At 46.2% G+C, this 22,201-nt stretch overlaps 7 protein-coding genes across 7 annotated transcripts; 4 read left to right on the top strand and 3 right to left on the bottom strand.

Annotated features, from left to right (window-relative positions):
* Positions 1–11: 11 nt before the first annotated feature.
* ATNIH1004_009407 (uncharacterized protein) lies at positions 12–1,198 on the bottom strand (the record flags this gene model as incomplete). The annotated part of the gene is made up of 4 exons (XM_033573999.1): positions 12–336; positions 392–576; positions 632–992; positions 1,053–1,198. The coding sequence occupies 4 exons, from the start codon at positions 1,196–1,198 to the stop codon at positions 12–14; spliced, it is 1,017 nt and encodes a 338-aa protein (XP_033424551.1).
* A 1,270-nt stretch (positions 1,199–2,468) lies between these two features.
* Positions 2,469–3,856, top strand: ATNIH1004_009406 (FAD-dependent oxidoreductase; the record flags this gene model as incomplete). Its single annotated transcript, XM_033573998.1, has 3 exons — positions 2,469–2,573; positions 2,625–3,546; positions 3,597–3,856. The coding sequence occupies 3 exons, from the start codon at positions 2,469–2,471 to the stop codon at positions 3,854–3,856; spliced, it is 1,287 nt and encodes a 428-aa protein (XP_033424550.1).
* Positions 3,857–4,290: 434 nt separating this feature from the next.
* ATNIH1004_009405 (FAD-dependent oxidoreductase) lies at positions 4,291–5,744 on the top strand (the record flags this gene model as incomplete). Its single annotated transcript, XM_033573997.1, has 4 exons — positions 4,291–4,337; positions 4,396–4,593; positions 4,681–5,056; positions 5,109–5,744. The coding sequence occupies 4 exons, from the start codon at positions 4,291–4,293 to the stop codon at positions 5,742–5,744; spliced, it is 1,257 nt and encodes a 418-aa protein (XP_033424549.1).
* Positions 5,745–6,280: 536 nt separating this feature from the next.
* Positions 6,281–7,828, top strand: ATNIH1004_009404 (uncharacterized protein; the record flags this gene model as incomplete). The annotated part of the gene is made up of 4 exons (XM_033573996.1): positions 6,281–6,310; positions 6,374–7,533; positions 7,601–7,642; positions 7,696–7,828. 4 exons carry the CDS (start codon positions 6,281–6,283, stop codon positions 7,826–7,828), a joined length of 1,365 nt encoding a protein of 454 aa, XP_033424548.1.
* A 6,685-nt stretch (positions 7,829–14,513) lies between these two features.
* ATNIH1004_009403 (uncharacterized protein) lies at positions 14,514–15,248 on the top strand (the record flags this gene model as incomplete). The annotated part of the gene is made up of 1 exon (XM_033573995.1): positions 14,514–15,248. The coding sequence occupies one exon, from the start codon at positions 14,514–14,516 to the stop codon at positions 15,246–15,248; it is 735 nt and encodes a 244-aa protein (XP_033424547.1).
* A 945-nt stretch (positions 15,249–16,193) lies between these two features.
* Positions 16,194–17,196, bottom strand: ATNIH1004_009402 (uncharacterized protein; the record flags this gene model as incomplete). Its single annotated transcript, XM_033573994.1, has 5 exons — positions 16,194–16,521; positions 16,631–16,663; positions 16,745–16,806; positions 16,875–16,966; positions 17,001–17,196. 5 exons carry the CDS (start codon positions 17,194–17,196, stop codon positions 16,194–16,196), a joined length of 711 nt encoding a protein of 236 aa, XP_033424546.1.
* Positions 17,197–17,458: 262 nt separating this feature from the next.
* ATNIH1004_009401 (uncharacterized protein) lies at positions 17,459–21,713 on the bottom strand (the record flags this gene model as incomplete). Its single annotated transcript, XM_033573993.1, has 3 exons — positions 17,459–17,596; positions 17,700–17,867; positions 18,756–21,713. The coding sequence occupies 3 exons, from the start codon at positions 21,711–21,713 to the stop codon at positions 17,459–17,461; spliced, it is 3,264 nt and encodes a 1,087-aa protein (XP_033424545.1).
* Positions 21,714–22,201: the final 488 nt, after the last annotated feature.

The following is a 22,201-nucleotide window of genomic DNA, read 5'->3' as shown; positions in this document are numbered from 1 at the left end:
GTATCCCATGACTACCCTCTTATCCAGAAGTCCAGAAAACTTTCGAACTCTTTCCATGCTGCTCCGCCCTCTAACCAAGATCGTGCCATTTCATCTCTGAGCTTCTCAGCATTAGCTCGTTTCTTTTTGCCCTCCTCTCCCAGCATAGTATCAAACACCTCTGCCAACTCTTTTTCTAAAGCTGAAAATGTACCAGTAGGCGCTTGGTCTCTATAGTGCAATGGCTGTAGACCATAATCTCCACTACGCACCTCTACAAGTTCAAAACCAATGTCAAGCACTCGAGTGAGACGAGCTATGTTCACTGGTTGGTCTACTGCAAATGGCCATCCGATCCTAACGGAGTCAGCAATTGAACATACTTCGCCCAGGGATGGCTATAACAACGTACAATGGGATACCCTGGCTGAGAGCCTCTATGCTCCCATTCATTCCGCCATGAGTAAGGAACCAGCCACACGCAGGATGGCCGAGGATGGTCTGTTGGGGTCCATATCGGACAAATAATCCGAGATGACTAAATTCTGCCAGCATCACGTCCGGTAACGTAGCACCAGGAAAGGCGTACGTGAATAGCTAGAATTCGGTCAACTTCTATTTTCGTAGGACTCATGCTTGATCTGCAACCTACGAAGGGAATGCGCCTTTGTGTCAGTGTCGTCAGAAGCACCTGGACCTGATCCATTGACTTTGGCCAATGCTCTGTCCCAAAACTAATGTAGACTACACTGCGTGGTCCATGGGCCTCCAAGGCTTGGTCAAGAAACTGAACGGTCTGCATGCCTTCACTGCTAGGCATAGAAGCTAATTCAGCTTCTATCGCCGACTGCGAAAAGCGATGTGCTCCTGGCTCGAAAGGCATCATTGGACCCAAGTGGAAAGTCTTGCGGTCACCACGTCGCGCAATCCACTGTGAAATGCTATGCAGACACTCATGGCCATCATAAGCAATGGAGGAATTCGTAAGCAGTCCGTCTGCCTCGTTTATGAACCTGCAGTATGAACGCTTCAGCTGATCGCCGAAAAGGGAATCTAGGAACCGAAAGCCTTACTTGGACATACGGACCTCCGCGGCAAGGATGACATCGGTCTTAATCCCAACATCCTGGGGGTAAAATTCCCAGTCGTACATGGGAGGCAGCCCAGGGATGTGGACTAACTGACCGCATGGTTTGGTGGTCGCGAGACTTTCGTGCATTTCGAGTGATCGCAAAGTATCACCTTTCCCCCCCATATCAACTGGGCCACACATGCGTAGAAACCCAGCAGAGAAGCCCATCATCCATTGGATAACAGGCACCGTGCTTCCGCTGGTGTGTGACCGAACAATATGCATCCATGACAGTTGGAATCCCTTGCAGCATCAGGTTCAGTGACATTCTTGGAGTGATTGTGACGAAGCCCACAGGCCAACTTACATCGAGAATGACAAGGGACGGTCGTGAGGCGGCCAGGGGTAAATTATCATCCAGGGAGCAAGCGATCGGCAATTGATTCCACAGATCTTGCCAAGCGGAACTAAAGGCCCTATCTGGGTCGGATTTTTCGATCTGGAGGATCCTTGATTTGGAGTGAGATGAGCCATACTATTCTTCTTCTCCTTCTATTCATTCTCTTTGCCACAGACAGGTGGATCCTAGCATACCTGATCCTGTCAATGTAGGAAACTTCCTGATTAGTCCTCTCGACTAAGCATCGTCGCAGCTCTGAAGTGACTTGGTTTACAAGGCGAGGTTGATTGGAGATGATGATTGTCACAGTAATTGGTCGAAAGAACACTATGCGCACAGCAAGAACACATAGGGTGCGAAAGTGACCTGTGGGGATTGTTAGCTTCGTAGATCTTTTTTTGTCACATCTGATAGGTACAAGGCTTCACCCACTCCATCCGGGTTTGCAGGAAAGGACCCAGTGCAGTTGCGGCATATTGATCACAAATTTGAGTATCCAAGACGGAACGATTTCATACCATTGGCCTCGAATTTAGAGTCTAAGTAACGTACGTGGGATGGCTGATGACTTTAAGTGGACATGCATCTTGTATCGACTAATATCTACATCGAGATTTACAGGATCCTCCAACGGCTAGTTCTGTGTATGGTAGTATTTAGTTAGGGAGCTGAAACTGTGTGGTATAAAAGACAAGGCAACGTATTCAATGCGATCAATCAGTGATCAGTAACCAACCAAGCGCTAGGCGCAGTTGGTTGAAACAACTTATGCAGCACTACAGAGTAGCCGCAGGTACACAGCTGTTTTGATGATTATGTATGATACTCCAATAACGCATGATACACACAATACGTATTGTACAATGCAATGTTCTCGTATCACGTATTGTCTATATTTGTATAACCTCTGAAATACGTCAGTCAATCATAAGATCATCCTCGATAGCCCCAGAGCGCACAAAACACTTTTCAGCCCCCTATTGACCATCGTTGCTGTTTTAAAACTCACAATTAATCATGCTTGCAGACCAAGCAACGCCTAATCAGACCTTGCGACAACTGCCAGTCCTTATTATCGGGGGTGGCATTGCAGGTCTTGTACTTGCCCAAGCATTAAAAAAGGTGTGAGCGACTCTAATTCCCACAGTTAGACAACCAACTGACATCTGATAGCGAGGAATTCCATTTCTCGTCTTTGAGCGCGATGAGGCTCCCAACAGTCGACTTCAAGGCTGGGCCCTCACCATCCATTTCGCACTACCCCAGCTTCTACAAATGCTCCCAGACGAGTTACATGACAGGTTAGACCAAGTCCAGGTGAATCCGACGTTGAGATATGACCAGAGCCATTCGATATTCATCAACCTTGCCAATTGTGATGTGAAATGGCGTCTGCCGCCCAGTGCTGGTACAAGAAAGAGAGTCTCGCGTGATCGGTTTCGTTTGATGCTGCTTGAGAATCTCAAGAATCAAATGATATGGGGAAAGCATTTTGTATCCTTCGACGCTTCGGATGAAGTTACGGTCACGGCTAGATTTAGTGATGGTTCTTCGTATACCGGACTTCTTCTTGTCGGGGCAGATGGCGGTCGTTCTAAGATCCGCTCTCTGTTATATGATATGAAATCACAGCCTCTATCCCCGATTCCTATCAGCTTCCTTGGAACTAGCCTTGATGTCACGGGTCAGTATATCCACCCATTATTGCAGCTGGATCCAATACTATTCCAAGGATGCCATCCTGTGACCAAAACTTGGATGTGGTTCTCGGTTATGGACAGTCCCCAGATAAATGGTACTGCAGAATTGCCACTGGAACAACAGCTCTGGAGGATTCAGCTATGTCTCTCGTGGCCCACTGAGTCTAACACTGATATTCCTGCGACTGACGCGGAAAGAGTCCTAAAAATGAGAGAGCGAGCCGAATGCTTCCACCCCCTGCTTCGGGTAATCTTTACAGACGCTCTCCCCGACAACCACCAACCCATTCTTAGCATCAACTTACAGGACTGGCATCTGCCTGCCGTGCCCTCCCCGCATAACTTGGGTGGCCGGGTAACCGTGACAGGAGATGCTGCCCATACCATGGCAATGTGTGAGTCCTTCCCGCTGTAATGCGAAAGGGATACAACTAACATTCAACAGACCGGGGTGAGGGGTTCAATCACGCCCTCCTGGATGATTACTACCTTACCACAGCGATTGAAAAGATATACGACCCAGCAGTCCCTGACATTGCCGAGGATATTGCTGCAGTCCAAAAGAGCACAATTGCTACTTTTGAAGATAGCGCCAGACGACGTGGAGCTGGTGCAGTCAAGATGTGCAGAGACGCTTCTTTTGAAGTCCACGAATATGAAACTTTGAGTGAGGCGTCGACTGTACGTCAGAAGAGGATTCTATAGATATTATTAGCTGGCATGGCTCTCTTTAATATTATATCTGGTGAATACCTTCTAGACCTTAAAAACTGGAACTGAGTTCAAAAACATGTGAGAAATAATAGATGGACTGATACAGTATCAATACCCGGACCTGCGGTAATGGGAGGAAGAAAGTTTCGTAATATTTTAAATGGTACGACGAATACACGAAATGACAGTATTGTAGGAATAACAAATAACTCAGCTCTGAGCTCTATGGACCTTTTTACTTCCGGAAGCGCTGTATGCGATAAAAATAATCTCAATGCAACCAATTTGTCATATAGAGTATTGAACTGGCAGTATGAAAATACAGCCCTTTCTATGACAAAACAAACAGCTAATTATCTTCTCGTCAAGTCTGTCTTCGTTGTCCGGGTTACCAAACATCAACTCCGCTTCTCCACAACCCAACCATGCCTGAAAGTTCTGGGAACAAGGCGAAATTCCGAGTCGCAGTATGGTATGCGATTCCAGTTCCAAATATGTGAGGTAATTCGCTAGCTGATATGTCTTCTAAGTGGTGGTGGTATCTCGGGTTTGGCCTTGGCTGCGTTCCTCTCCAAGGCAGAGGATATCGCAGTGGACGTATTTGAGGTCAAATCGGAAGTACGGACGATCGGCGCGGGAATTGCGATCTGGCAATGCTACTGGGACCTGCTGAAGGATACTGTCGGACTGGAAGCGAAATGCAGCGCAAAGGGAATTCCAGCTCCCAAGTGGGAAAAAAGTGAGAGTAGCATGGCATATCGTGAGAAGGAGCAATTCTAAACTTGGATGGCAGTGGAAGGACCAACACTGCGCAGAGCAGACAATCCCGCAAATGTGTACGAGTTCTTTCAAATGGATATCTCACCCATGGTGGTTCCTCGAACGATGCTTCTAGAGAGTCTGCTGGAAGAGACCACCGGGGGATCATGCTCTATCCACACAGACAAACGATTGATCGGTTACTCATCTAACGAAGATGCGACGGTAACGCTTTCCTTTGCCGATGGAGGCTCTGCAGTGGCGGATCTGCTTATCGGCGCAGACGGAGTCCATTCCCAAGTCCGCGAGACTATGTTTCGAGATGTTCCTACCTTGGCCCAGCCGGTTTTCAGTGGGCAGCTGGCGACTCGATTAAAATGCCGGGCGGAGGATCTACCAGCAGAACACCCAGCCCATTCTCGCTTCTTGATTGTAGGTAAACTCCATTTCAAGTATCTCAGTCTCTACTAATGTCAAGCAACAGTGGTGTGGCGATGGCAGATTTGTCACATCGAATATGGTTGGGGAGTTTGTCCAGATGACCGCGTACGATCATGTCCCGGTCCCATCGAATGGGAAATTCTGGGACGACTGGGTCAAGCAGGTATCAGTCGACACAGTCTCCCAACTTTATACCGGTTGGGACCCTACACTGCTCAGTCTGCTTCAGGCATCTAGAGAAGCTTCACAGTGGGCAATCCACACCGTAGGTCCGCTACCACAATTTGTCTCTGGCAATGTGGCTCTTGTGGGCGATGCAGCGCACGCAATGACACCACATATTGGACTGGGAGGTGGACAGGGCATTCATGATGCGTTTGTTCTTTCGCACATTTTGACTAAACCTTCCATCGATCGCTCGACTCTGACCACTGCGCTCAGTGTCTATGATAGAGTCCGACGCCCGGCGTCACAACGGATTGCTCAATGGTCACTGGAATGTGGTTTGATGTACGGCTTTTTATTGCCCAAGAAGCGAGAACAACCACCAGCCAGTTTAGCCAAAGAGTTCTATATGCGCACCGACTGGCTGAGAAACAAAAATGTTTTAGATAGCGAGCTGGAATTGGTTCAAAATGAGTTGAAGAAGGCACTGCAAGCACAAGATGAATGTAGTTAGATCTTGAAAGAATTGAATTCTGCCAATCAGCAACTAGTCTATTGTGATTATACACGTATACTATGATTTATGCTAACCTACCTATAAAGTAATGATCTGCATCTTAGATTTGGCTAATGTGCATTGTTGACACACCCGAGTACTTCACCCCTTTTCCTGTATTCTTGAGGGGGTGTGAGTCAACCAAGTTAATATGGTAGTTACTGTGGTCTGGGATATCAATATATCGTTCCCTATATTAGGCAACTGGTTACGTGCTGTTCGATGAGCTTACTTCCTTCTTCCCCCTGAGTCACATCACCTACAAATTCTCCCAAGCGCGCTATGTGGGGGTTCTGTTTTATTATCTTTTGCTATTGTTCAGCTGGGGATGAAGGAGCACCCTATTGCATCACTAACGGCCTATTTTATAATCATACATATGCAGGCTAGGTTGGATTATTTAAATCGAGGCTGGCCCTCTAATCCAACAAGCAACATTTCATCCGTTTGGCTCACAACATTGCATCCTCTTTCCCCTCTGCTTCAGAATCAAAATGGACGATCACGACAAACTGATTTATCTGGTGGGTTCTCTCTTGTTTCCTTCGCCCTGTTCGTGTATTTGCTCTAACCTGGTCGAAAATCAGCTCAACAATCCGGATTCTTCGAGTGCACCCGAAAATCCGCAATGGAGTGAGCTGCTGGCCCCGTATCTAGAGAATTCTCTGATACATGCAAGCTCTTATACTGCTCACGAGATCGCGAAGCACGTCAGATTTTTCGTCAACATCATCGCCCCTCATATCGGTCCTGGTCCCTTAGTGTCCGGCTCTGGAGAGTCTCCATATTATCAACCACAGTATCCTTCTTCCATGACCAATGACCTGACTCCATTCCAATTAAGCCTTTGTTGGAAAGAGCGTAAACAAGAAGGCAAACCTATTGTACGGTTCATCAATGATATGATTCCGCCGGACGGTGAAAGGACCCGAGCAGCATCGCTCCAAGAGTCACTGCGCCTTATCGGCGCCCTAGAGAAGGTTACTCAGGACCTGTCGTTCGGCCTGACACTTCATGTATTGCCAGACATTTGGAAGGCAGTTTCACGATGCTTACAAGATTCAGAGCCCAGTATCCATCCGCAGGGTGACTGCCCGCTATGCGGCCCATCCTCTGGATTCATCGGCTTTGGCCTGAAGCGATCGGTGGTCAGCAGCAAATTCTACTGGTTGCTTCCATCCTGTCTCGATATCCCTGAAGTCTTGAACTTGATGGACAGCGTCTTCGCAGCATGTGCCCCTGTCCACGAATTCTTTGCATCCCCCGTGTTTCAGAGATCATGGAGTCAAATCCGCCAACATGTTTTCACTAACCCCGAGACTCTGAGGCCGCGCATGTTGTCAATCGATGCTACAGCCTTCCCAGCCCCTCGGATCAAATTTTACACGCGCTGTCTGTTTCATGGAGACAGGGGCTTTGACTCCTGGAAGCAGCACCTCCGATTCAACGAGTCGATAACATGTCCTGATGGTTTCCTCTCGACATGTCGCGATCTCTGGACGTCTTTAGTGACGGCTCCCGATGAATGGGCAAGCACACGACCCGGTGTAGGACCCAAATACTGCCTGATCCTCTACGAACTGACCGCGTCATCTTCCACACCCACTGTGAATGGAACGAGCGAGTTACGCCAGAAAATCTCCAGCAAGCTCTATGTGATGTGCCAGGAGATACCACATCCCGATTCTTTCATTGCCACGCACTTACTCCGGCATTGCAACCTAGCTGCCGAATCAACCATTTTACGGTGAGTGCATGAGTGTTTCAACTTCTAACCCCTCATTTGGTTCCTCCCAACTAACCACCAATTCCAGTGCTTTTGCCGCCGGAACTAAACCGACCAATTTTATCTCCGAGTGAGTGTACATAGCAAATCCGAACGATGATCAAAGGCTAACTGCGATCCTAGGATTGGTCTTGCGCCACGAACGGAGGGCGCCGAAGCCTCCATCTATCTGAGTCCGAGCTTTTTCGCGCGCAGGAAGTGGGCTACAGCTGAAGACGGATACTTTTGCAAGCCTCGTATCACTCTTCCAAACTGAAGAAGGGAGAAGAAAAGAAAAAATTATAAGGATTCACTGGTGTGAGGTTTGCCTGAGATGTTCTGAAAATTACAGGGCTTACATACCTTACACCGTACTGTATCCTCATGATTTCAATACCACTGTCTCATTCCATACCCGCCCTTTTCTCTTTTTCTTTAAATCCCCTTTTCTCGCGATCAGCAACATCTGGCCCCACAGAATGTTTTACCCCCTGTCACCTTTCTCTACCCCGTAGCCCATTATTGCCGGATGAGGGGACAAAAGGCCACATATGTGAGCTTTCTCTTGAATCGGTGGTGGGCAATGGCCAATAATGAGTGAATTCCGAGCTGCAGTATCTCGCTCGTAGTTCTGTCAGCTCTCCACCATTTCTTTCGTTCATCGAGGGCCAAACACCGGGGAGAATATAATGAAGTCGAGAATGATCTGTGCCGAGTCGACCTTTGTAGGAGTGCTGCAGTGGGTGCTGGCCAGACACTTCCAGACATGTCCGTCACACATGTAGGAGCATCTAATTCGTTGGGTAACATGAAGCATCCTCCACCATCACAACATACGTACTTTTTGTTCCCTACAGTAACCCCCCGCCCTAGCGAGACAAAGGAGACTTGTAAGGGGCTAGAGCCCTGAGGTCTACTCGGGCGTAACCCTCATGTTTCTTTTCTCTTCGCCTGTCACATGATTGGTACATTGATCAGTGGACTCTGTGACTTCTTCCCCTTTCTATTTCGCAATCGTCTCATCACTATTTTCTCTTCACTTCACTTTCCTCTTCGACGACCTAGTTATTAGGTCCATAGAAGTTCAGCCCTTGACAAATCATTCTTTAATATTCTTAAAAAATATGCCGTCCTAAGTAGTAGAGTATAAGTTATTTTCTACTATTATATTTGTCCAAGGATAGGCCGGAATCAGCCAAGCCCGTGTCCCGAATCCCCATCGATAAGCTGCGTATACGGTGGCGCAAAGCTATGGTAGTATCTTAATAACGCGTTGATATATTGTCATGATCTCATAACTACATTATTATCTTATCTATGTGCTTTCTATATATTATCATCTGTTTGAAGAAGAGATCAAGGATTAGTTTTAATATATCTTGATAAAGATATAGTAATATTCCCTTCTACTATCTTACCTAGCTGACCGGTTTAATCTACCCGGAAACGACGCTACGGAAGAATTTTATGGAGGAATCCATCACCATTCCCCTCATGCAGAGAATGCCCTTGCAATGATGCGCGTGGCTGTTCTAAAAGGTTGCTTAAAAGAATCCTAAGTGGCTTGCAAAATAATATGTGAGTTACGAGTGACAATTAGAGAACTGGACAATATACTAGGTGATCACTGCGCAGAATTTACCGGCCTTATCACACTCGGCGCTGTACTAGGTTAACTTATGCAGCAGTATTAAAATAGCTATAAATACACTGTATTATAGAAAAGGGATGCGCCATACCATTCAATTACAGTACTATACCCTTGGTAGATGTTCGGCGATTACACCTGGGGGGAGACAATATAGGAACCGAGGCTAGTGCGAAGTTTCAGAATACGCGCGTTCTGCTACATTCTTGGGGAACGTCGCCAGTGGAGCTCTCGTATCGGCCACGGCCGGCTCTGTAATCTCTACGATCGACGGAGTATTAAAGCAGGGTGGAGGTAGAAAGTCTGGCGCAAATATGTCTATGCATATTATCGCCACGGCATGGTTCTATGGTAATATACCGTGTAAGTCTTTACCTCCAGCTGCCATCACAGACGCAATCATTGTTCTTATATCATACTTAAAGGATCCTTTTGTGCACCCGCACACTTTCATTGGATATGACAAATGCTAATAGATGCAAATATCATGACAATGTTGGCTACATTCATCCTCTTGTAGTGCACCGCGAACGAGGCTCTGCAGCCGGACATGTTGACTATGCAGGTGGAGCCGCCCTCAATAGAGCCGTATTATCTGACAAAGTCCTCGCTGATCATTACCGGATTTATTGCTAAATTGGCTAAAATGCCACTCAAATGGACGGGCCCTTTTACATCCCTGCGGGTGGATCACAGTGGGGTTGGGGAGTGGTGCGGGTCGATATGACGGACAACAGGGCCAAGTTCAACGAGTATATGAAGTCTACCTGTGTTATGTATGGGGCCCATAACGAGCTGAATGGTGCGCTATGGTGCGAATGGGAATATCTATATGAGAGGGAAGATGGAATCACGTATATTGCAGAACTAATCGCTGGCCTTCAAGAGTTCAGGCCCGAGGGTGCGAATATAGTTAACTAAAGTAGTTGGACACCGAGCGGCGCAAGACACCGAGCGGCGCGCCGCTCACCGCTCTTCCTGGAAATATTCAAACATCTCAGTATTCAAAGCCTTTTTATCTTGATTTTCATCAGTATTTTATTAATATACCAAAATGAGTGCCATACCAATGGATAAGAGAATAAAAATGGCTGTTGATGCATGGAATAATAACCAATTTTTATCCAAAACTGCCTGTGCCAAGGTATTTGATGTCTCTTCAAGAACTCTTCTTTATCAACTTAAAGGAAGAAGCAACCGCAATAATATTATTACTAATAGCCGGAAATTGTCCAATCTTGAAGAGGATACATTAAAAAGATGGATTATTGATATGGCTAACCGTGGTCTGCCTCAACGGATCTCCCAAATTTAATATCTTGCTGGTCTTTTAATATCTGCACGTCAAAAGACTTCGTTGTTATCCCCGGCCTCTATCCCTGATCTAGTTAGTAGTAAATGGGTTACTCGATTTATTTCCCGCCATAATGATATTAAGTCAAGATATAATCGTCGATATGACTACCAGCGGGCGAAGTGTGAAGATCCACAGGTTATTCAAGGCTGGTTTTAATTGGTTTAAAATACTATACAAAAAAATATGGCATTTTAGAACAAGATATCTACAACATGGACGAAACTGGCTTCCAAATGGGTGTAACATCAACAGCCAAAGTTGTCTGCAGCGCAGAAACACGCAGATCTGATGCTAAATCAATCCAACCAGGTAATAGAGAATGGGTTATATTAATTGTAACTGTTAGAGCAAGTAGTTGGGTTTTACCCCCTAGATTATCTTTGCTGGAAAAAACATCAATCTCAGTGGTATTCTGTTCTACCTAAAGATTATCGACTAAGTCTTAGTGAGAATGGCTGGACTAATAATAATCTGGGACTTAAATAGCTACAAGAAGTTTTTTAACAAGCATACAAGATCCCGCACTATTGGTCAATTATCGATTACTTATTTTAGATGGCCACGGGAGCCATGCAACTGCTGAATTTGATTAATACTACATGGAAAATTTAATTATTCTACTTTATATGCCTCCTTATTTTATCTCACCTTCTTCAACCACTTGATATTAGCTGTTTTGCACCTTTAAAGCACTTTTATGGTCAAAAAGTGCAAGAAATGATGAATAGTGGTATAAAACTATTAATAAGGTAGATTTTTTATCTATCTATTCATCGGTTCACTCAAAAGCAATGTTATCGGCAAATATATTAAGTGGATTTAAGGCTACTGGCCTTATTCCTCTTGATTCTTCGACAGTGATATCAAAGTTAAAAATCAAGTTAAAAACACCAAGTCCACTATCTTCTTCAGGCAGTAACCAGTTATTTTACTTGGGAAAAACACCTTATAATCTCTACCAATTAAATCGACAAAAAGAGCAACTTCTTGAGATTCAAAACCAAGGCTTTTTTCCATCGATTGCTGATACTTTGCTTGAGAAAGCTATGAAAGGCAATAAGATTGCTATGCAGCAAATATCTTTGTTAAAGGATAAACTTTATCGATGTCAGGCAGGTGATAAGTACCAAGAGCAAAAAAAAGAAAGAGCCTAGACAGTTTATTCAAGATGGAGGCAGTCTAACTGCTGATACGGCACATTAAATAATCAGCGAGAAGGAGGCAAAGATTCAGGCCGAGGCCCAGGCACCTAGGCAGCGAAGGCCTCCCACATGCAGTAATTGCAATATTCAGGGCCATAATCGATTAAAATGTCCTACCAGATAGTTCTACTGCGTATTTTTTTTATAATATATTTCATTTGTATGGAGATAAATGGTATGAATATTATCTAAAGTAAGATGGAGGTAAGGGAGAGCCGGAGCGGTGAGCGGCGCGCCGCTCGGTGTCTTGCGCCGCTCGGTGTCCAACTACTTTAAACCCTTTGTACCTGACTAAGCATCGTAGCTAGTTAAGGATCTGGCTATCGCGCTTCTGAGCACTCCTAACACCTCTGTCAAGTATTCTTTTATAATTTCAAGTATAATTCATACCACAGCTAGGTACACTTTTGAAAACCATCTAATTAAAATATCCCCCTCCCCCCGGTAGAATCGAAGCTATTTACAGCACCTCCCCTTGTTTATCTATACAATAAAGTGGCTGGCCATCATCTCCAGTCACCCACTTAAGCTCTCTTGCTCTTCTCCGGTTTTCCTGCTCCTTAGTTTGGTCCTGGCGAGCCCATTTATCCCGCTTTTGTTTAGCCTCCCGTGCCCACTTCCGTCTTTGTTTCTCAGTGTCTGCAATATCCCTAGACCGGATCATGGTATTTGAATCCCTAACAGCAAGAATACCCCCTTTAGAAACCTGGCGCCGAGTTTTAGGGGCATTAGCCTGCTCCTGGTTACTTAATATACAGCTAAGCTCGGTAGATGCCTGTGCTGCTAATTCCACTTGGGTAACACTACCCTTAAAATTAACTCTAGACAGTGCTTTAGCTTTATTATTTCTGGAGTTGCATTGACTGGGAGTCTCTCCCTTGCTTTTGTAATTTTTTCCCGTAGTTTTGTCAACGTCTTTGGTGGTGAATTGACTGTAGAACTTGACACCGGTGGAGTTTCTGGGTGGGATATATCTAATAAATTACCCGTTTCTTCTTCTATTTCCCCTTCCTGATCTGGCCAATTACTAAATTCTGGTAGCTCGTATTCCTTTCCTCCGTTATAGACCACTAGATCTGGCCCGTCGTCGTCTGGACGGAGTGGTTTGCAAATAACCTCCGGATTAAAGGGCGAAAGCCCACAATGCTTAAATGCATGCCGGGTAGTTGATTCTTTAAAGGTCTGTATTTAAATATTATAGATAGAGTGGAGAAAATCTACTTTCTTTGTAACTAAACCGCCTAATCGTTTAGTCTGATTATTTTGAACCCTGTAATAGTGCTTGTAGGCCTGGAATAGCTTTAAATCAAGCGGTTGAAGTTGATGGGTAAGCTTTGGAGAAAAGTAATAAAGAAGAATTCTATTATACAAGCAATAATTTATAAAGTCGAACTTTTTATAAGACTCGTGGCTATCAAGAAATAGAAGTCGATAATCTGTACGACGGGGAAGCTGGGGTTTTATATACTTAAGATGCATCAGCCATTAGTATGCGCGTACCTATTCAATAAATAATTACTTTTACTTTTAAACCTTAAGGGAAATAATAATCTCTTACCTTATTATTCCACCCCGTCGGCGAAGTACTAATAATATAATTATCTAGTAAATCTGGCTGATCACGGTACTAATTCTCCAGATGTACGGCACCCGCGAATAGAATTATTAGTGGTATAACCCAACTATCTACTGCAATATATTCGCCAGCTGTTACTATTCCCCCTATTCCTCCGGTTCCAATATTCTTTGCTTTATGCTTGTTCTTTGTCACAACTCTCTGAGTTTTTCCTTGGCCAAGTTGGAAGCAGGTCTCATCGAAGTTATAGATATTCTTTGGTCCAACTTTGTACTCCTTAAGTACCTCCTCAAGTTTATTAAACCACTTAATTATAATAGGTAACCGCTCGGCATCCATTCTCTCTACCTCTATTGGCTTCTGGATAATATGCTCGAATTCTTGGGGGAGGTGTTTAAAAAAGTAATAGGCCCAGTTTTTACTGTCGCGTAGATCAGAACCACCCCGGCGTAAAATATTGTTTGCAGTTACCTTAATATCTTGGGCAGTTAATAAAGCTTTTGCACTATCAAGAAGGGTTACCCAGCTTATTAATGCCTGCTCCTGGGATTTATTAAGCACTTTATTTGGGCCAGGGCGCGCTGAACAAGAGGTGCGACCCTAAACGCGTCTATATAACTAGCCATAGGAAACGCGGAATTCCCGAGCTAACTGTGTAATTGGGGGCTTGCCGCGATTATAGTAGGCTTTTAAGGCATTAGCTAATCGATCCTCGGTGTTAGGAGGATTTTCTGACATTGCGGTGGTGAGTAATAATAGGAAGAAGTTGGGGAGTGGAAGAAATATTTTAATTAGACTGGTTTTCAATTAGACTGTGGAGGGCCCTCACCAGCGAGAGCGGTGAGGGCCAGACATTTGGGGGGGGGGGGGTATGCGAAATTAATGGTTCGTTCCCTATTAATTTAGCTATGTCGCATGTGTCTACGAGGCTCTGGCAGGCTGCTTAAGAGACAGCCCGGTAGTTGAGCCTGCCACGAGGTATGAGAAAGTACAAGACGGTATATTAGCGTTCTTCAATCCCAATCTGCCTATACACTTTGTATCAGAGGGCAAAGACTTTCCGCGGACAAGCCCTTTATTCGGCCTGATCGAAAAGCGAACGGGTATGAAACCAAGACAGGTCAAATCGGGAGACTTGCGTCTTGTGCCCAACAAAGCCAGTCGGACTGGGTTTGTTTTATGCTGTATCTGGGGCGCAGACCAGGACGTCAGCAGAACTTCAGAGGTTCCTCGACTTATACTGTGGACGGGGAAACCCTAGAAGAAGTGCACCAAGTTGGACTTCAAGTCTTCGACTATGAGTTATTTTCTCTTCCGTTGGAGATGGTGCGCCATATCGGACTATGCTGCGTCAACGATCCTCGCAGTGTATTTATCACCCATGACAAACGAATCTTAGGCATAGTTCTACAGGAGCTGAATACATTGCTGAATAAACACCAGGTCCTTTCGCCTGCGCAAGCTCAGAACCTCAGAGAAAGAATTATACCTACGATTATCCCGGGGTCATCAGATTTCAAAACCCTTCTCGAAGACTCTCAGAAGGATCCCCGGACAAAAAACGGATATATCCTCAAACCCATTCGTGACGGATGTGGGAATGGTATTCTACTTGGAAAGAACATATCCGTCCATGAATGGGAAACGATACTTGCGTCCCTTGGTAGTCACGCCGCTAAAACTAGCGTACCACTGTATATGATCCAGCATTTGGTGCCCCTACGGACCTTTGACTGGTTCTGGGACGAGCAGCGCAAGGTTCGCAAAAGTCGCATGGTTGGGACCTACTTTTCCGTAAATGGGCGTTTCGTGGGACTTGGCATGTGGCGCACAGCATCGGCATCGGAGGATGTGATTGCAGCTTCGACAAAAGATGCGACGGCTCTTTTGTCAGTGGTTCCTGTGGATAGATGATATATTGATAGTTCAGATTTGGAATAGGTGTATGTTTTTGTGCTATGGGTGTCTATCGTCTGCATATAGATACGATATTTACTAGTCTGTATGCTTGATATCAATCCGCATAGGATGGTAGGACACGCTAGTCTGGGCCATATGCACATGTTCCCATATTTATGGCTTTATTTATTTCTAGCATATGGATAAATCAGTGAGGCAAAACTTCAGGTGGAGAGTGGTCCGACTGACTTTTTCCCCTAGCAGCTATGTTCATCATTGCAGATTTAGGAGTCAATGAGCATCTAGTGAAACCCATCTCAGCCGCGACATTGAATATTCAAATATGTAGAGCACGATAAGTTGAATTCCTCTACTTGCAAGGATAACTTAGCAAAGCTGTACACATTTCCGAAGACAATATTCGGTACCAGCTCCCTAAGGTGCGAATACCCACCAGAAATGTAGGGCGACTAGTTTGGCCCAGTCTGACTTCAGGTCCAATTGTAACCCATCAATTGATTAGGTTCTGTTATGGAAAATGGCTCTTCCGAGACATCCAGGTACCCTGGCTCATCGTTGTGGTGCTGGGAGGATAATGGCTGACAAAAGGATACTGCGCAAGCCCTGGGTGTTAGTTCGCGCTGACCGAATAAGTTACCGTCTCGATCCTGATGATCCGATCCTTCGAAAGGGACTCGAAATGGCCCAGTTAGATCAGACGCAAGGGGAAAGGATGTTGGAGTATCAACTTGGCTCGGGTACTCTCCTGAAGGAAACCCAGACATTCAACCAGGGACTAAAATTGTTTCTATCGGGTTTGGTGCGGTGGTTACAGACGCCAGCATACTTGCTGCTAGCATGTCTTGTTCCAAGGTAGGCCAACAATTAGTATCTCTAACTGGCAGGAATACTTCGGTTCCGTCCTAAGTAAGTCGACACCAATACTTATTTAATATTCGCCTACGAGACGGATGGCCTTCTGTCACACTGGTCTCCGCGTTCGTGTTCGTAGGGAACGTCGTAAAAATAATTGGATGTGCTGTAGTTGACTCCACACACACCCCAGCTGCGACCACTTTTTCCAGCGTGGTTGAACAGACAGTCTGACAGTCTGTTAGAGATTTCGGAAGCAGGTCCCCCAGCCATATAATGGCGGAGGCTAGTTCTGATAGGATCAAAAGCAATGTTGGTATTCTTCTCAGATAGCAGCTCCACAGTTTCCAAGATGTAGTCCTTGCGGCCCTGTGGAGACACTGTGGGGGATTTTGGGTTGTAATCACCAGCCAGGCTTCCTTGATTTTGTTTGTTCTCTGACCGATAATTGTCTAGATACTGAGAATGCCGCTTCCTCTGGCTCTTGAAGCTGCACTACGGGCAACACTGGTGTCTCCCCTTACCTTGCATGCTTCACAAGGCTTATTACCCGAGCACTGTTGACCAGAGTCATTAGGAAAACTAATACAGATCAAAAATTTACCCGCTTCATCTGGGCCAGTCTCGTGTTATCTCACCTTAACTCTTCGTTGATGGCATCCTGCACAAGCTGGACCTCTCTGGCGCCGTTTCTTCGCTCCTTGGGTGACTTCTCAGTCCAACATTGGTTATCCGTAAATATATAAGAAAGCTACACCGTATACCTACTTTCAGAATGTTTCCAGGATCATTTATGCTTGCAGCACCATTCAAAGTCGAAGAAGAAGCGTCCAATGTGCTCTTGTATTCGGCACCTCCAGCTTGCTCGGAGGTCATCAGTTGCTGGAAGCCCACCACCCTGATCGAGAGACTGGGTTCTTTTTGGTGGTGGAATCAGCAGAGACAGCGGAGCCGGCGAGCCAGTCTGGAACCGATGGCTGAGCCTGTATAAGTCCGACGCGCTCGTCGTGAAATATACCCTGAGAATCCCTCCGAGGTCCTTCTTCCAAGTGCCTGAATCTGGTGGCGAGGATCCCACTATCGTGGGCATGCTGCGCCGCACCCTTCCGAAAACTGTGGCCTGAGCAACCGTCCGTCAGGAATCCATGTTCCCTCGGCTTAGCAGATAAGGTAGAGAAAATTGTTGCGATTAACGGACTTCCGTGGAAGGAGAGCGACGGGGGATCGAGTCCTTTGAGACCAAGAAATAGCAGCTTTTAAAGGGCATCTACTGGCCTTGCTCCGTCTCCTCTTTTCGCAAGAATACTCGGTACTCCTTTCTGGCGGCAATCCGTCTTACTCACATGCATGGTCTAATAAGGATTGAGCGCGTTAGCTTTGTTGCTGAGAAGATAAAGTTGTGCCGAGGCCTCCTCTCTTGCAGGTGAACTGTCCGGTGCGAAGAAACCCAGCAAATGCAACCCTGTAGGTGGTTGCGAAGTGTAAGTTGTCTTTAAGGTCTGTAGTCAGCTCTGAGAACCGTAACGAGAGTGTGGGTAGGCATGATAATAGATTTGTAATAGCCTAGCGCGAAATAGGCTCTCTGGTTCGTACTTTGGTCGTTGGGCTAAGTTTTCTCGGGCTGTCGACAGGACGCTGGAGGTGTTTGAGATCAAAGAGTTTATCATCAAAGAAGTTGTCAACATGGTAGGCTTGAAGAGCGGCTAACTCTGCTAGTGCGGTATCCAGTTTGACTGATATCTGGCTGGCAATGCCAATGATCTGTAAGGCTAGCCACGAGATCAGCGACTGTTTTGAGGCTGGCCATTCTGGTAAGTGTTGTAGCGTGCAGTTTCTCTCGTAGTTACACTAAAGGAGTGGTACACAGAGCGCGCATTGGCGCCGAGTCCATTCCAGAGCAGCTTTAGGGAATCTACATTGAGCTGATGAGGTCGTGAAGGGAACCTCATGGGCGGTTCAATACCGAGAGGTGGGACAAGTATTAGCAATCTCTTGAAGGCTACTACGTGAAAGTGCATCTGCTAACACATTTTCCCCGAAGAGCAGCCAACGTGGCACAATCTGGATGTCTCTTGCCGCCCCTAGGATAAGCTATCTCTTCAGAGGTACATTAGATGGACCATGAAGGAAAACTTTACTTAGTCCCGTGTACGTTGTGGAGCTATCTGTGTGGATAGCGAGAGTATGGTGAAGCCTGTAACGGCTGAATAGTATGATGTTGCGGTGGGAGGGGCTAGGAATACGCCATTGAAGAGAGACAGGGAGTCCCTCCATAATCCCAAATCATGGAGGTGCACACTTCGGACATTGAGGAAGATTGTGCAATGGCACTGAAGCCTTAGCTGATCAACCTTGAAGGGCAAGAAGATTTTAGCCTCTATAACACAACCAATTACATGATGTAGATGTCTTCTTTCGACTTCTGTATTAGGGTCACTAAAACTTCCAGGTTGACTTCCAAATTAAAAGAAAGCTTCAGTAAAAATATTTTAATATGAACAAAAATCCTTCTCTTATCTTACGTCTAACAGCATTTATGAGTCGCATAACATGTGCTCCAATAGATTGTTATTTATGTTTGGTTGTGTCCCGAAAGCCTACCACGGGAAGCCGGCTCTTCAGCAGGAGACTACTGCAGACCACACTCACACTACTAAGAGCCATTGCCAGGCTTGCCCAGACAGGGTCGAGCCGAACATGATCTCCATCACTCTTAACCACGTATAGCACTCCTGCTGCAATGGGTAAGGCAATAAGGTTATAGATTAACGCCCACCCGAAGTTGAACTTGATCCTTGTCATGACTGTGCGACTTAGGTCGATCAGGGTCAGTATGGAATCCAATTGTGACGAAACAAGGATAAAATCGGCAGAGGATATGGCAATGTCAGATCCGGAGCCAATAGCAATGCCCACATCAGCAACAGTGAGGGCGGGAGAGTCATTAATACCGTCTCCTACCATTGCGACTGTTGCTCTCTGCTTTGAACGCGCACGAGATTTTCGGGAAATGTTCTGATTCTTTAGCTCCAGGACCGTCCTCTGTAGATGCTGGATCTTCTCCGCTTTTTGGCCAGGTAAGACTTCAGCTATTATATTGTCCTTATGGATCCCAACCATGTCACCAACAGCAGCAGCAGTTGTGATGTTGTCACCTGATAGCATCCAGACATCAATGTTTCTGCGCCGAAGGGCATCCACTGTAGCGCGAGCCTCCCGTCTAGGTGGATCTGAGATAGCAAAACACATCTCAAACTGCCATACAGAGCCAGTATTCGACGCGACTGTCGCAGTTGATTTTCCCATAGTCCTCCAAGAGTAAACGTTTTGGCATATCCCATTCTGCAGATCCACCCCATAGTCGGCCATCAGTGCCTCGCTGCCTACGATGACATCCACATCTCGTCCCTCGCTCGTGAATGTACCTTTCATCCCTTTGCCAGGGATGTCATCAATTGATTTGACCTGTAAGTCTTGCAGATGCTCGTCTTTGAGGTATGCGACAACTGCTTTTGCAATTGGATGGCTACTTGTTTCTTCGAGCCGCCGAATCATGGAAGACATTAGTGCTGCGTCATCCCGTGGTAACGCGGCATAGTCGGTAACCACAGGCTCACTCCCCTGCGTCAAGGTACCAGTCTTGTCAAAGACGACGCAGTCAAGTTGGCTCGCCTCCTGAAACGCCTGTCCCCCGCCTTTAACAAGGATCCCATTTTGGGCAGCAATACCACCTCCCACAAAGAGCGCCGTTGGAGCTGCGAGCGCAATCCCGCAAGGACATGCAATCACAAATACAGCAATAGCAAACTGTAACGACCAAAGTGGCCAGCCGCCCCGAGGGGTATCGAGATAATCTTGGGGCAGACTATCGGAAAGGCCCAATCCCAGCCATATTATCCACGTAGAGACAGCAAGTAGCGTGATCGATGGGACAAAATAGGCTGTTAAGGTGTCGGCAAGACGTTCCACTGGGGCCCGTCGCGCTTGGCCTTCACGAACGATCCGAATAATTTGATCTAACATTGAGTCCCCAGCAACGCCTGTGATCTGGATAGACACTGGATTTCCCCTATTAATACTACCGGAGAAGACTTTGTCGCCTACTTTTTTCGGCACTAGCTTGGACTCCCCTGTCAAACTAGACTCGTCAAACTCCGAATCGCCTTCAACTACAGATCCATCCCAGGGGGGGGAGCCGCCGTGAGGGATTCTGGTTATATCGCCCAGCTCAAGTAAATCGATGTTGACCCTTTTGGTGTGTCTCGAATAATCGCCAGATTGTAGAAGCTGGCCTCCATTAGTATGAGGGACAACTAGAAGAGCCTCCGTTGGTCTAAGGCTTCCCAACATTTTCACAGCATCATCGGTCTTCGACCTGCTGTAGGACTCAATCAACTTTCCAACAAGTAGGAACATAGTAAGAAATACGACAGAGTCAAAGTAAGTGGAGCTGGCCGCGTGAGACGTGGATCGTGAAGGATTGGTGGCAGCGAGAACCAGTTGTGCAATAGACGAAAGATAGGCAATAGACGTCCCCAGAGACATGAGTGTATTCATACTTCCGAAGCGATAAAACCTTTGAAGTAGAGGAGTAGGGCTTCCACGCCTCCACATGGCCCAAATTTCCTTCAGTGCCCGTCGATGGAAAATATCTGCGGCGAGAAAATATACTGGGGTAGCCATGATGAAAAGTGCCCAATCCGCTCGTGTGACTTGACCAGACCAAATCGGTTGCGCAAAGAATTGCCTTACTCTGCTATCTGACGGGGTGAGACTTCCCAGCGCGATAGCAATAATAAAACTCGGAATGGCAATTGTAACTGACAGAGCAACTCGGAGCAGCAGACGCCGTTGCTCGCGGATATGGATAGCCTGTGCACGTTCTTCCAGTGTCGGAGGATGGTAAATGCTCAATTCGAAGCTGGGGCATCTGGCTGAGATCGAAGCAAGAATATCTCTAATAGTGAATTCTGGAGCATTTGGTGTATATCGGACCTTCAGGGTCGGATTTGCCAGGGTTAATGGTTCCTCAATGATGACACTCTGCCCGAATTCTGAGAGAGCATCATAGACGCGTCGGGGGCAATTCTCACAGAACATCCCAGACACGCGAATTAGTGTCTCTCTCCGCTGATCTTGATATTGTGAACTACCTAATTCCACCACATTATTTATCACGGCATCGTACCCGACGTTTGCGATAGAATCCGTGATCTGACTCTGGTTATCTTTCCCTTGGTAAACGATAAGAGCACTGTTCGAGATAAGGTTAATATGAACATTCTTTATCCAACTATGCTGTCGAAGTGCGTTGTTGATAGTTCCAATGCATGTGCTGCATGTCATTCCACTTATGGAATAAGATGCCTGGTACACGTCACTCGCTGCTTTCTTTGATGTCTTCCGGGAGTCTTTTAACTCCTCCACCTTTTCTACTGTTGCTTCATAGCCTATACTGTTGATTGTACCAACAATATCCTCCACGTGTTCTCTGCCAGATAAAGTTATAGCAGCGCTATTGCTGAGAAGACTAATATCAACGGATCGCGACCATGGTTGGGCTTCCAGAGCTTCAGATATCCTTCCAACGCAGGTGCCGCAGGTCATTCCAATAATGGATATAGTTACTTTGACAGGAAACAGTGACTCTGTATTGTCGACAACCACAAATGGCTCGCTTATAGGATCTGATCACAATAGTTCTCACGTCAGCCACTCTGTCCATCATCTCTGGCCTGACAGATCTCTTACCTAGAGAAAAAGCAGGAAAGGCTGGCCCATTTTTATCTGATAGCTTTTTTTCTTCTGAACGACAGAGGTCACAGTGCTTGATATGTGTGGCTGTCCGCTTTTCCGAGCTCTCAGCTGGCGCGCTGTGTTTCCACCTTCTAAAAACCCGCTCAAGGAAATCCTCGTCCTTATCTACGTCCTCTTCACCGAGATATCTGAGAGCTTGACTATCACGCGCTCCACTCTGAGAAATGTGATCAACAACTAGTCCAGCATCATCGAGTGCTTTGGATATAGTAGAAGTTAGCAACGCCAGGTCATGACGAACTGTGATTGATCCGGATGTAATAGAATGAGAAACCAGG

This window comes from Aspergillus tanneri (genome assembly GCF_003426965.1).
Source record: "Aspergillus tanneri strain NIH1004 chromosome Unknown AapTan_6_pilon_pilon_pilon, whole genome shotgun sequence".
NCBI lineage: Eukaryota > Fungi > Ascomycota > Eurotiomycetes > Eurotiales > Aspergillaceae > Aspergillus > Aspergillus tanneri.
The sequence above is the reverse complement of the archived record's forward strand: the minus strand, read 5'-3'. Positions and strand labels throughout refer to the sequence as shown.